Source organism: Sinocyclocheilus grahami, unplaced genomic scaffold, assembly GCF_001515645.1.
Source record: "Sinocyclocheilus grahami isolate Dianchi unplaced genomic scaffold, SAMN03320097.WGS_v1.1 scaffold10.1, whole genome shotgun sequence".
Lineage (NCBI taxonomy): Eukaryota > Metazoa > Chordata > Actinopteri > Cypriniformes > Cyprinidae > Sinocyclocheilus > Sinocyclocheilus grahami.
This window is the reverse complement of record NW_015505189.1, coordinates 2,516,771-2,528,405: the sequence shown is the minus strand read 5'-3', so window position 1 is coordinate 2,528,405 and position 11,635 is coordinate 2,516,771. Positions and strand designations below refer to the sequence as shown.

The following is an 11,635-nucleotide window of genomic DNA, read 5'->3' as shown; positions in this document are numbered from 1 at the left end:
ACTCAAAAATGAAAATGATGATATTATTTACTCACCCTCAAGCTGTTGTTTTCCTGTGAAACAGAAATGAAAATAAATAGGCTACTAAAGAATATAGGCTACTGAGAATGTATAGCTTAAGACATTTTAAGACAACCATAATGGCCATAAACAAAACATGCTGACAACAACGCAACATGAGTGTGAGACAAAAAATTGTTATGGACAAAAATGCAACATGCTGCTAGTGTAGAACACAGGCTACATATACTTTTTATTTCCTTTGCATAACTGAAATCAAATCAAATATCTAAATGTCACAGTAAATTTGCCAATTCATACCCACAATCACCAGGTTCTTCATATTCGCAGTTTTTATTTTCACCTGTTGGGCAGTGAAGCCCGTGCGTGTGTGCGTGCAGGAGGGGAGCGGCTCCCTCGGAATGCATGTAAATATTACGCACCCCCCAGTTTCCAGGGCAACCATTAATGTTGCAACAGGCTGTCAAATAATTTTTTACGTTTTTTATTTAAACTTTTTTTTTTTGTAATAAAAAAAAACGCGACTCAGCAAATGAACCTGCTAAAAACATACCAAAAATATTGTGCTCATTCAGTCAATTCTCTGACATCGAATTTTGGCCTTAATCTGCAAACTGGCAAAACCCACAATTTACCATGGTAACAGTTTGTTGAAGCCTCACTGGTCGTTGCTAAGTGATTGTATGTTTCTCAGCAGAACATCCAGCACCCCCACCCATCTCGACATCCACATTCGCCCTCTTAACCCTCCCGGCACAGTCACAAGTTGTCTGACGATACGCGCAGCTCTTTAAAAAAACAGTGGGCTTAACTTTCTTCCTTTAAACATTTTTATCAAAAAATTATAATAATTATTTACTTAATCTAACTTGGAAACCCGCCTGAACTGTAATCAAGGTAAATGTAAAGTAACACAGCCTACACGCTCTTCACAGCCCCCCTCCCTTCGCCCTCCGATTAGCCGCAGCGAACTCCTACATTTTCATGAGAATGACATTAGGAGGTGAGGGGGTTAAACCCGAGGAGAAAACGGGGAGAAACGACGGCAACGCTAATTTTCCGCACAGCGGGAAGCGAGAAAAGAGAACAAAGTGGTCCAAGGGAGCCTCTCCGGATTCAGCGGCTTACTACGTACACCTGCGAGCTCAAAGGCAACGGACAATGTGCCTCCGAAACGGCCAATTACGACCGAGACAACAACCAGTTTTCAATCTGGAGAGAAAGGGTTATGCTGAGGTGGACAGTGAAAGTAGATCCCTTAAATCGCTCCTTTCTGGCTGTTTTCTCTATATTGAACCCTCGTCTCAAACTTTTTTTTACCACACAAACGTATAATTAAAACTATTTTATTTTAAGTTTTTAGAAGTTACTAATATTTTTTCCCTAAACGGTACATTTAAAGGACTCATTTTTCCGCATTACAAATCTTAAGTCTAAATAAAATAGTTTAGATGTTTTAACAAAAATATGAAATACATTCTTGATGTTTAAAAACATACACTGTCACACTAATAATAAACACGTGAGGTAGGGTAAGGATTTTGGCCTCAAATGCATTTTACATTTGTTTGTAAATTGTGAAAAATAAATAATAGCGGTAATATAAATGGCTTTATTTTACATGGAGCAGGTCACCATGTTGAGATCACAAATACTCATTTTAATCTTGGTAGTACCAGACACTCTCTCGCATTAAACTGACCATGACTGAATGCAAATAGTAGTTCCTTTGTCCATCAATGTGATTGATAACACTATTGTCATGATACTGAAGGTCCAAAAATGAAAGAATTCGAGTTGCACGCGACTTGGAAATTACATAAACATTCATTTCAAAATAATCACAACTTGAGACTAGATGTTGAGTTGTCATTTTTTATTCTGTAAGAACAGCCCTTAAAAGAGCCACACAAAAAAAAAACTGTACAAAAAGGTATTTACAACCAAGATTAAAACCATTTTTTAAAAAAGAAAAATTAAACAGCAAGCTGCAAACTCACTTCAATGGCAATGTAAACTTTTCATTGTGCTTAAATCATTTAATTAACCAAAACACTAACTGAACAAGCTTTGTGGCAACAATGAGCCGGACTGACAAACTTACATTTTTGACTGGGAGCCTCTCCGGATTCAGCGGCTTACTACGTACACCTGCGAGCTCAAAGGCAACGGACAATGTGCCTCCGAAACGCCCAATTACGACCGAGACAACAACCAGTTTTCAATCTGGAGAGAAAGGGTTATGCTGAGGTGGACAGTGAAAGTAGATCCCTTAAATCGCTCCTTTCTGGCTGTTTTCTCTATATTGAACCCTCGTCTCAAACTTTTTTTTTACCACACAAACGTATAATTAAAACTATTTTATTTTAAATAAGTTTTTAGAAGTTATTAATATTTTTTCCCTAAACGGTACATTTAAAGGACTCATTATTTTTCCGCATTACAAATCTTAAGTCTAAATAAAATAGTTTAGATGTTTTAACAAAAATATGAAATACATTCTTGATGTTTAAAAACATACACTGTCACACTAATAATAAACACGTGAGGTAGGGTAAGGATTTTGGCCTCAAATGCATTTTACATTTGTTTGTAAATTGTGAAAAATAAATAATAGCGGTAATATAAATGGCTTTATTTTACATGGAGCAGGTCACCATGTTGAGATCACAAATACTCATTTTAATCTTGGTAGTACCAGACACTCTCTCGCATTAAACTGACCATGACTGAATGCAAATAGTAGTTCCTTTGTCCATCAATGTGATTGATAACACTATTGTCATGATACTGAAGGTCCAAAAATGAAAGAATTCGAGTTGCACGCGACTTGGAAATTACATAAATATTCATTTCAAAATAATCACAACTTGAGACTAGATGTTGAGTTGTCATTTTTTATTCTGTAAGAACAGCCCTTAGAAGAGCCACACAAAAAAAAAACTGTACAAAAAGGTATTTACAACCAAGATTAAAACCATTTTTTAAAAAAGAAAAATTAAACAGCAAGCTGCAAACTCACTTCAATGGCAATGTAAACTTTTCATTGTGCTTAAATCATTTAATTAACCAAAACACTAACTGAACAAGCTTTGTGGCAACAATGAGCCGGACTGACAAACTTACATTTTTGACTGCCACAAAATGCCACCAGCACAGTTTGAGTTCAAAACAAACCTCAAGACTGACATAACTTTGCATTTTGTTGACAAAGGACCAAGGCCACTGTGGGGGTGGGGGGGGTTGAAAAAAAGTGGCCAAAAGAAATATTCAGTCAAGTCCACTGAACTCACTGGTCAACCGTACTGTAATGGCAGAAGCAGACTTAATGCTGTGGTAGAATGAGAATGACCAGGTGATTAGTCGATAAACTCCTAGTCTAATGAAGTGCATTGACTGACAGCGAAGATCAGTGCAATTGAGTTTGACCCATAAGAGGGAAATGCTGGAACTCTAGGCCAGACAAACTAAACATTTAGCAATCGGTAAATATGGCAAAAATTCACCATTTACAGGAGTGCCATTTCCTTGTAGAGACTACAAACAAAAAAGTTAGTTCACAAACGTACGTGCACACTGGAACGGTACATATGAATTTACAGCTATTAAAAGTAGGAAAACAAAGCAGATAGTGACTGAATGACTTTTTTTCTCCTCTCCATTGCAAATTGGGTAACAGTTCTAAGGATTTCTAATTATATGAGGCAAAGTTACAGCTGATCTATACGGTCATGTCCTGCTATTTATTTCAAGAAAGCCCTGAGATTTTCCAAAACACTTTACTAGATCAATACCCAAATTTAAAGACACTTAAAAGGTCAACTTAACCCATCACTCAGTTATTCCATGTGCTGAGCCAGTTTGGGTACACATCCGGGGGAAACCAGATTCACAAAACTAAATTTTTACTCTCCTCAAGGTCACATGGTATGTCCATCACTGGCCATTGCAACCATTATTAGCGGATCTGTTTTGGACCTTGGAGTTCCCAATATGCGGTTTCGCCCTGTTTTGTACCCCAATTAGACTTTGAATAATGATTGCCCACTGCTGCATGAACAACGCATGTTCTAAACATTGCACGGAGCAGAACACGGAAAAGAATACTTGAGGAAAATCTATCTATTCGTGGAACAAAGAGAAGGGATGGCTGTGCAAGCTGACTTAAGCTTAATGTGATGAGAAGTTTAAGAAGTTACGCCTGGTCATAGTGTGAACAGTTGCAAAGACAGAAAACAAGAAACTGAAACAGCTAAATTTGCTATACAGGTTCAACAGACAACTTCAGATCATTCACAGCAAGGAGGTAGTAAACAATCAGAAGTATTCAGTAATCCATACAGTCTATTTGTAGCACTATGGTCCCAATAAGGGTCCAACTAATAGGAGTTCAGGGAGCATTCCCTAAACTTCAGATATGAGTGAGGGGAACAGTTCCACCAAGATAGTGCTGTTGGACACCAGGGTAGGTTCTCTGGTTTGAGCTGTCGCTGGTATCACCACCTGGAATGTACATGCTAATCATGTCCCTCAGGTCCCCTTGGAAAGCCCCACGGTGGTGGCCAGTAGGCGAATGGGATAGTGGTTCTGGTTTAACCATAGACATCACTGGGCTGGGCTGCTGAGGGCTGCCACTATATGACATTTGGCTGTGGACAAAAAAAAAAAGACAGACAAAATTAGCCACGATAGCAACAAAAAAAAATATTAGGAAATCAGACAGACAAGAGCAGCATGGAGAATCCGTATCTTTCCTCACATAAAACGCCTCTGCATCTGCTCCCAGTAATGCTGACAAGCAAATAACAGGTCTATACAGGTTAAGCCAGCTTAGTTGTGGTGACTCTGAGATTACATTTATAGGCAAATAATGAATAAATGTGCGTTTATAACGAGATTATAGACAACTTCAATAGGTGAGCGGTTTTGAGGATCAAATTAAGTGGCAAGTTGAGCACATTCAGCACAAAAACCATTAGTCTGAGAAATGCCATCTTCAAAACTCTTAAACTAAATAAAAAGTAAAAGTAATTATACATACTAGAATTTATATTAAATCTTATCTAATGAAACAATTTAAAGTGAACGATTCTTAAACTCCTCTTCATAAATTTACGCAGAATGAAATCCGAACTGGTTAACATGAATTTCTGTGCGCGTTCGCCCCCCACCACTAGTTTTCCAGTTCCACAGATTGTCAAGCCACCCTAAACCTAAAAAATAAGTAAATGACAAACTTTGATAAAAGAAACCTGTAAGAGCTGGCGCCGTTCATGTACGTCTGTGCCGACGGGTACTGGAGAGCCGACAGGTCGTACCGGTGCAGCTGTTGCGGGTATCCGAGTGCTTCACCCTGCATTGCCATATAACCAGCGGTGTGACCCCAGCCATAGCCGTCCATTCTCGGGCTCCCACCTTGTCCCTGTGCCACGGCTGATGCCAGCAGGTTGCCGGCTGCGAGAGGATATTTACCGACGGGATTGTCCTTCTTGAGGAGAGCTTTGGTCTTACGCCGAGGTTTGTATTTGTAGTCGGGGTATTCCTTCATGTGTACGGCCCGCAACCGTTTGGCCTCATCGATGAACGGCCGCTTCTCGGTGTCCGTTAAAAGTTTCCATTCCGCCCCGAGGCGTTTGCTTATCTCCGAGTTGTGCATTTTGGGGTTCTCCTGTGCCATCTTCCTCCGCTGACCCCGGGACCACACCATAAACGCATTCATGGGGCGCTTCACTTTGTCCATGGGGTCCCCGCCGGGTGGACAAGAGGTGTTTGATCCGTGGCCAACCCCGCTGACCGGAGGAGACATCCCTGGACTGTTGTGGTGGGGATGAGGCTGACCCGCGGTCTTCAGTTCATGTTCCACCATCATGCTGTACATCATGCCACTACACACTTTGAGTTTCAAGCGCTCAATGTGTAAGGCAGCCAATTAAAAGTGTCCAAGCGAACCTAATCAGCTCAAACAAATCCGGCGCAGGTGAAGTCTCTTTAGGCTACAGTCGGGATTGTCTGGCCAAACAGCAGCAGTCAAAAAAGAACTCCACGATGAATCAAAACATTTAGAACAAGTTTTTCAAACAAAATATAGTAAAAAGGGCGCGAAAAGCTCCTCAATCACAGCTGTTTGTCTAAATTCTGCTGAACTCTATCCACAAGCCACTTGTTGAGCCGCAATAGTTTGCAGTCAAGTTGAACCAATTGTATAATTGTATTCCACGTCTGACCAATCAGCGCTCAACGCAACCATTTGCTCATTTGCATATCAATTGTAGGGGTGTGGTGTTTTTATGTCGCAGATCACTTGTTGCAAGAGGTTAGAGCGAAATCGAGGCTTAGTTTGTTGTTTAAAGAGCACTAATTATCTGTTACTATTAATTATTACATATTGTAGTAGATATGTTCATGGAGTATTTTTAATACACTCTTTTTTATTATTAACGAACTTTTAAAAGATGCACACATAAATGTTGTGTAATTTTGGACCTGCTTTCTGCTTTCTTTGAATCACTTTCTATGACTTCATTAGTTTCACTTTACACCTTTACACTTTCTGTGTCTTCTATTGTTAGTTCCTAACCCTGTCACCCTGGGGTCATGGGAAAAAGACTGGCCTGAGGAAACTAGCAGTGCATTGCAAAAGTTATTTTAAAGTGTGTTATTTGAAACTATTTTTAATAATACACTATTATCAAATAAAACAATAGTGTATTATTTTATTGTTATATGAATCAGTTGTTATTCCACTGTGTAAATTGTGTTAAGTAATTTTGTTTAAATCTTGTGTGAGCTTTATATGTTTTCTGGGTAAATTTGTGATTTTCTTTTTTCTTTTTACACACAATATATAATTAGATGCTTGTTTTCAAGTCATCATACAGCAATGTGCCATTGCTCCCTTTTGATGACAATTTATGGCATGTGACTTTCTATAGGTGTGGGATTTTCTGTGTTCGTAATTGCTTGAGAAAAGGTGTGGGTGCAAAGCTTTATGTTGTTTCTTTCTCTTTTTTTGTAGACACAGGTGTGAGTGCTTGTGAGTTTGCAGGTGCGTTGTGAACCATGTGAGCTGCCTCTGTTCGTGACTGACAGTTACGCCTTTATGCCAATCAAACCACAAATTGTGGGGCTTCATTCTTGTATAACCATATCCAAAAAAATGTTTTGGACAAACAGAAAACCTCTTATGGAGAGTGCCCAACTCGTTCTGCCATCCTCTTTCTTTCTCCCAGTTGGTTTGTGACAGCACCAAGACAGCTCAGAGAATTTCTCCGAAATGTTAAGGCTGGCCCCTAAACAAACACAGGTCGTTTAAAGCCCTCATGTTTGCATACACATGTGCTTCACATGCCTCTCTATGACTATTGTATGGCTTTTTTTTAAACCAGTGTTTTCATGGGTTTGAATATGTATGTCCAAAACAAGTTACAACACAGTTGTTTTTCCAAAGCGCACACAAAAGATAACCACCCATTCAGCTGGGCTCTGCTGCTCAAACACGGCTACCTGAATCAACCTGTAAGGGAGAATCAACATGAGTTCTCTGACTGAACTAAATAAATATTGCGGCTAGATTGTTTTTGCTTACTTGTTCTTCCTTTTGTTTGTGTGTGTGTGTGTGTGCGTGCGTGCGTGCATGCATTCGTCCACCTATTTAATTATAGTTATTGAAATATAAATTATAATTTCCTTTTTTGAATTAACAATTTGTTATATTAAAAAAAAACTACCTTAATTATACAAATTACAATGTTAACATCATTATGTTTTATGATTTCTGAAATATGAATTATAAATAAAAAAATTGTTTTTGATCATCAGAAAATTTCAAGAAAGCTTATTAGAAAGTTTCATTAGAATAAGAAAGTCATTGTATTAGAAACAGGAGAATCCTGATTAAATATTTGAACACTTCCTTGATTTGACAAGAACTTTACATAGAAACTTTGTTATGCATTTTTAAAAGGACAGTGAATTTCTAGAACTTAGCCTTGTTGTTATTATTATTATTATTCTTTTGTAAATAGTAAATTTAATCATCACTTGCTCCAACAAAATTTGTGAATAAATGTAACATCTTTATAATTGCAAATAAATAAAGGTAAAAAAAGGGTTTGGAGGGTAAAAAAGAAAGAAAAAAAGAAACAAACAAACAAAAAAAAAACTTGATAAGGCTTTAACAGTTTTTGTTTGATGTTTTTTTAAACAATATTTGGACTCAAGCATTCAGAAAAATTTTAATTAGAATATATTGTAGTGTATTAATACCTTTTTGAGTTTTTGTTTTAATCTGTGAACAATGAAAGTTTAAATGCTATGTCATTCATTGGGGCAAATATGACATTTTGATTTGAATTAGGAAATCCAATAGAGTAAATGAAGTGGCCTAAAAATGATGAGACTGAGTTCACAATAAATTACAATGGCCTAAAGAAAGGAGGACGGATGAGGAAAAGCTTGAGGAGAAGGGAGAATGGCAAAGATAAAGAAGAAAAGAGAGACTGAGAGGGGAAGAGGGCAACTTGGAGAGAGTGCAGTTTGTCCCTGAGTCCTCCCTGACAGACCGAGTGAATGGGGCCTCTATTCTCTCCCTTCTTATGTAAATGGAGGCTTCAGTCTCCTAGCCATCCGTCACTGCACAGAAAGACCCTGGCAGGCCCTTTACGAGCCTCCTGCTCGCATAATCCCTGAGCCCACAATCATGCGCCCAGCAGGGGGAGTGGGGGAAGTGGCAGGGGGGTTACCATGCAGACCATGAAAGTGTTCGGCGGGCCACCTACACTGAGCGCACATAATCAAAACATTTCTCATAAGGTGTATAGCCCTCGGTGAGATGGAGGGGAGAGGTTGTTATGCCTCCGATGGAGGGCTGTGATAGGAGGAAGAATGTTGGAAAAGAAGACTGTGGGTATAAAAGGGCAGGAAAGAGGGGATTGGTACAATGAATTGAATGAAGGGGACGTGGGACAGGGGTACATGATGCGGGAATTAACATAGTGTTTGCGTGATGGACAAGTGAATGAGGGCCCATGCATTATGTCAGGGGATGTTGGTGGAGCGATCTCGCTGAAGTGATCAAAAGTTGCAGCCGTGGAATTGTAATGACACAGGCCTTCTGAGAGTTTGGATAACTATTGGCTCACATACGTGTGAATAGAACATTTCCTAATACATCCTCGTGTGCTGGAATGACAAGGCCAATCTGATTATTATGCGTCCCGAGTTTGTGGCACAGCTGAAAGCTCCTTTCTCTCCTGTGGATCCAGATGGTGTATAGATCTGCCATCTGGTGGACGCACTCAGAACTTGCCATTGAAAGAGCTGTAGAACGATCTCTTGGCTCTTGGTTCATGAGGTGCATCTCTCAGGAGTTCTTCACAGTAAAATGGGTACCGGATTTACCATAATGATATAATAACGTGGTGATTAAATACCTCATTAAGTATGGTTATCGAACAAGAAGCAATAGTTTAATTTTGCCCAAATGAGAATAGCTTTAGTTACAACGAATAAGATTTAACATAACATTTAACTTATTGATCAAAGTGCAAATGCTTGTTAATGTAACATAACATCGTAACATAAGATCATTCTGACACTTGTGATCAGTTGGCACTGCTTTGCAAGTATCATCCAAGTATCTAACAAAATGTAGACTACATATCTTTGAAACTACACACAATAGAAAAATGAATCACGGCATAGTTTATGTCCATCGGTTGGAATTTACTTACATTATCATATTTTCAAATATATTCATACAAAATTCTTAGCCATTACTATAAATCTTTGTGAAAATTCAATTTAATTCGTAAAAATGTATAACGATTATTTAAATATGGCTGGCTGTGGAACAAGCTAGATTCAATTAGTTGATAATTTTAATATATAAAACTGGATACTGGGTCTTTAAAAAAAACATTGATTATTAGTATCATGACATAAATCGGACGGTTTTATATGACTGATAAATATGCATCAAAGGTGTAGGTTAAAACGACGCAATTTATATGGACGGTCATTTGTACATGCAAATTAAAATGTTATTTTTAAAAGTATACCCGACCCCAAAATGAAGATTTGCTGAACATTTACGCATCCGGTTTCAACACAGCATTTCACTTCACAAGACATTGTGGATTACTTGGATGCTTTTAATCAACTGTTTGAACTCTTAATCCCGACAGCTACCATTCACTGCAGAGGATCCACTGGTGACCAAATGACAAACTTCGTTCCCATCGTCCTTAATTACGGATTCAGATAATACTGGACATTTTTCCAAGTCTGCCATCTAACCCTACAACTGATCAAACAGTTTGAATGCTGAAAGACAGTGATTGAAATGCTGATAAAGCAATAAAAATAGAAAAAGTTATTCGCCGTTGAGCTTCCAAAGGGAACCAAGTAAAACAAGTTCAACCAGGACAGGATCCACGAATTTACACTTGGAGTTGTCACATTTGTACCAGATGAAACCATAGACTTACTGTAACTTAATCGCAATTAACTAGTAAGAGTCAGCTTAGGATGTTAAAAATGGGAACCTTTATTTCAGACCATTAAAATAAATACTATGCAGAGTCCAATGTAGAAAACATTTAATACATGGCTTCTGTCTCAAAAAGGTTAATAATCATCACATTTGTAATAAATTTGTTTAAAAAAATAGCACTGACCAATGTAAACCCCACATCCAAACCCACCCAACAAAAAGACAGGCATTTTTTGAACAATGCAAAGATATAATGATCTCTATACACTCTACTACTGCAGTTTGGTCCTTTACATATTTAGACCCATCCAACACAGTTTAGTGAGGTAGGTTGTAGGAGCAACACTCCCCAATAGGACTTTGATGCAGAGAAATCTGAGGCAATACCAAGGTGGAGGTGTTAACCAGCCATACCAAATTCATTTCCAACGCCTTCAGCCACCCATCCTGCCACAGTAAAGCCTATTTACAAAAACCAAAAAGCTACAACCACACACACAGGACAACACAAGGGATGTAACAGAAGAATTAGACCAGAAGAAAATGACTGGTCTAATTCTAAATGACCACATTTTGCAACTTTACAATCGGGTTTGTTCTCACAATCCAGCTTCCTTTTGGACTGAAGCATCTTACAGTACTCGGATGCTTCCGTAAAAGGAAAATGGCAGTGACTAAGATTTGGAACAAGTGTCCAAGTTCCCCATATAAAACACAAATAATTCTGTATTTTACATCCTTTGCCCTGTCACAAAAAAAGAAAAAAATTCCAATGTTAAACAGTCACATCTCAAAAATGGTTAAACCAACACCATCAAGAAAAGCAGGACATGTCTTCAATCCATCATGCCAGTCAGTGCATTAACAGTTACACCATACATGCAAATAAGCCCTGCCACTCTGCCTCTTGATCAGTAGATGGCACTGCTCAAAAAGGTCAAGATTAAATGAGCCTTAGGAATATTGAGTATTCATTCTGAATAATTGAGTGATGTGACCGCCATATTGGATTTATGAAAAAGGCACCCCCTCAGAATTAACAGTACTTGATTTGTGAGGGAGTTGCATGAAAAGAGATGTGGGATGGAATGAGAATAAAGAGGGAATGGAAGGGGGGGGGGG

General features: G+C 38.5%; 2 protein-coding genes across 4 annotated transcripts in view; both read right to left on the bottom strand.

Moving 5' to 3' along the window:
• Positions 1 to 4,000: 4,000 nt before the first annotated feature.
• On the bottom strand, positions 4,001 to 6,214 carry LOC107593644 (transcription factor Sox-19b-like). 2 transcript variants are annotated; one of them, XM_016283463.1, is made up of 2 exons: positions 5,259 to 6,214; positions 4,001 to 4,670 (listed from the first exon to the last, which is right to left on the bottom strand). In XM_016283463.1, exons 1-2 carry the CDS (start codon positions 5,900 to 5,902, stop codon positions 4,433 to 4,435), a joined length of 882 nt encoding a protein of 293 aa, XP_016138949.1. In that variant the 5' UTR covers positions 5,903 to 6,214; the 3' UTR covers positions 4,001 to 4,432. The 2 variants fall into 2 exon arrangements, with proteins under 2 accessions (XP_016138949.1, XP_016138959.1); XM_016283473.1 differs by having other exon boundaries at positions 5,274 to 6,213.
• Positions 6,215 to 10,547: 4,333 nt separating this feature from the next.
• LOC107593628 (eukaryotic initiation factor 4A-I) overlaps positions 10,548 to 11,635 on the bottom strand; it is a 6,630-nt gene continuing 5,542 nt past the window's right edge. Inside the window, exon 12 of one of the 2 annotated variants that reach the window (XM_016283442.1) lies at positions 10,548 to 11,633. The gene's annotated coding sequence lies outside the window, so the exon portion shown is untranslated. The remainder of the gene's footprint in view (positions 11,634 to 11,635) is intronic. The other variant, XM_016283433.1, reaches the window with a different exon arrangement.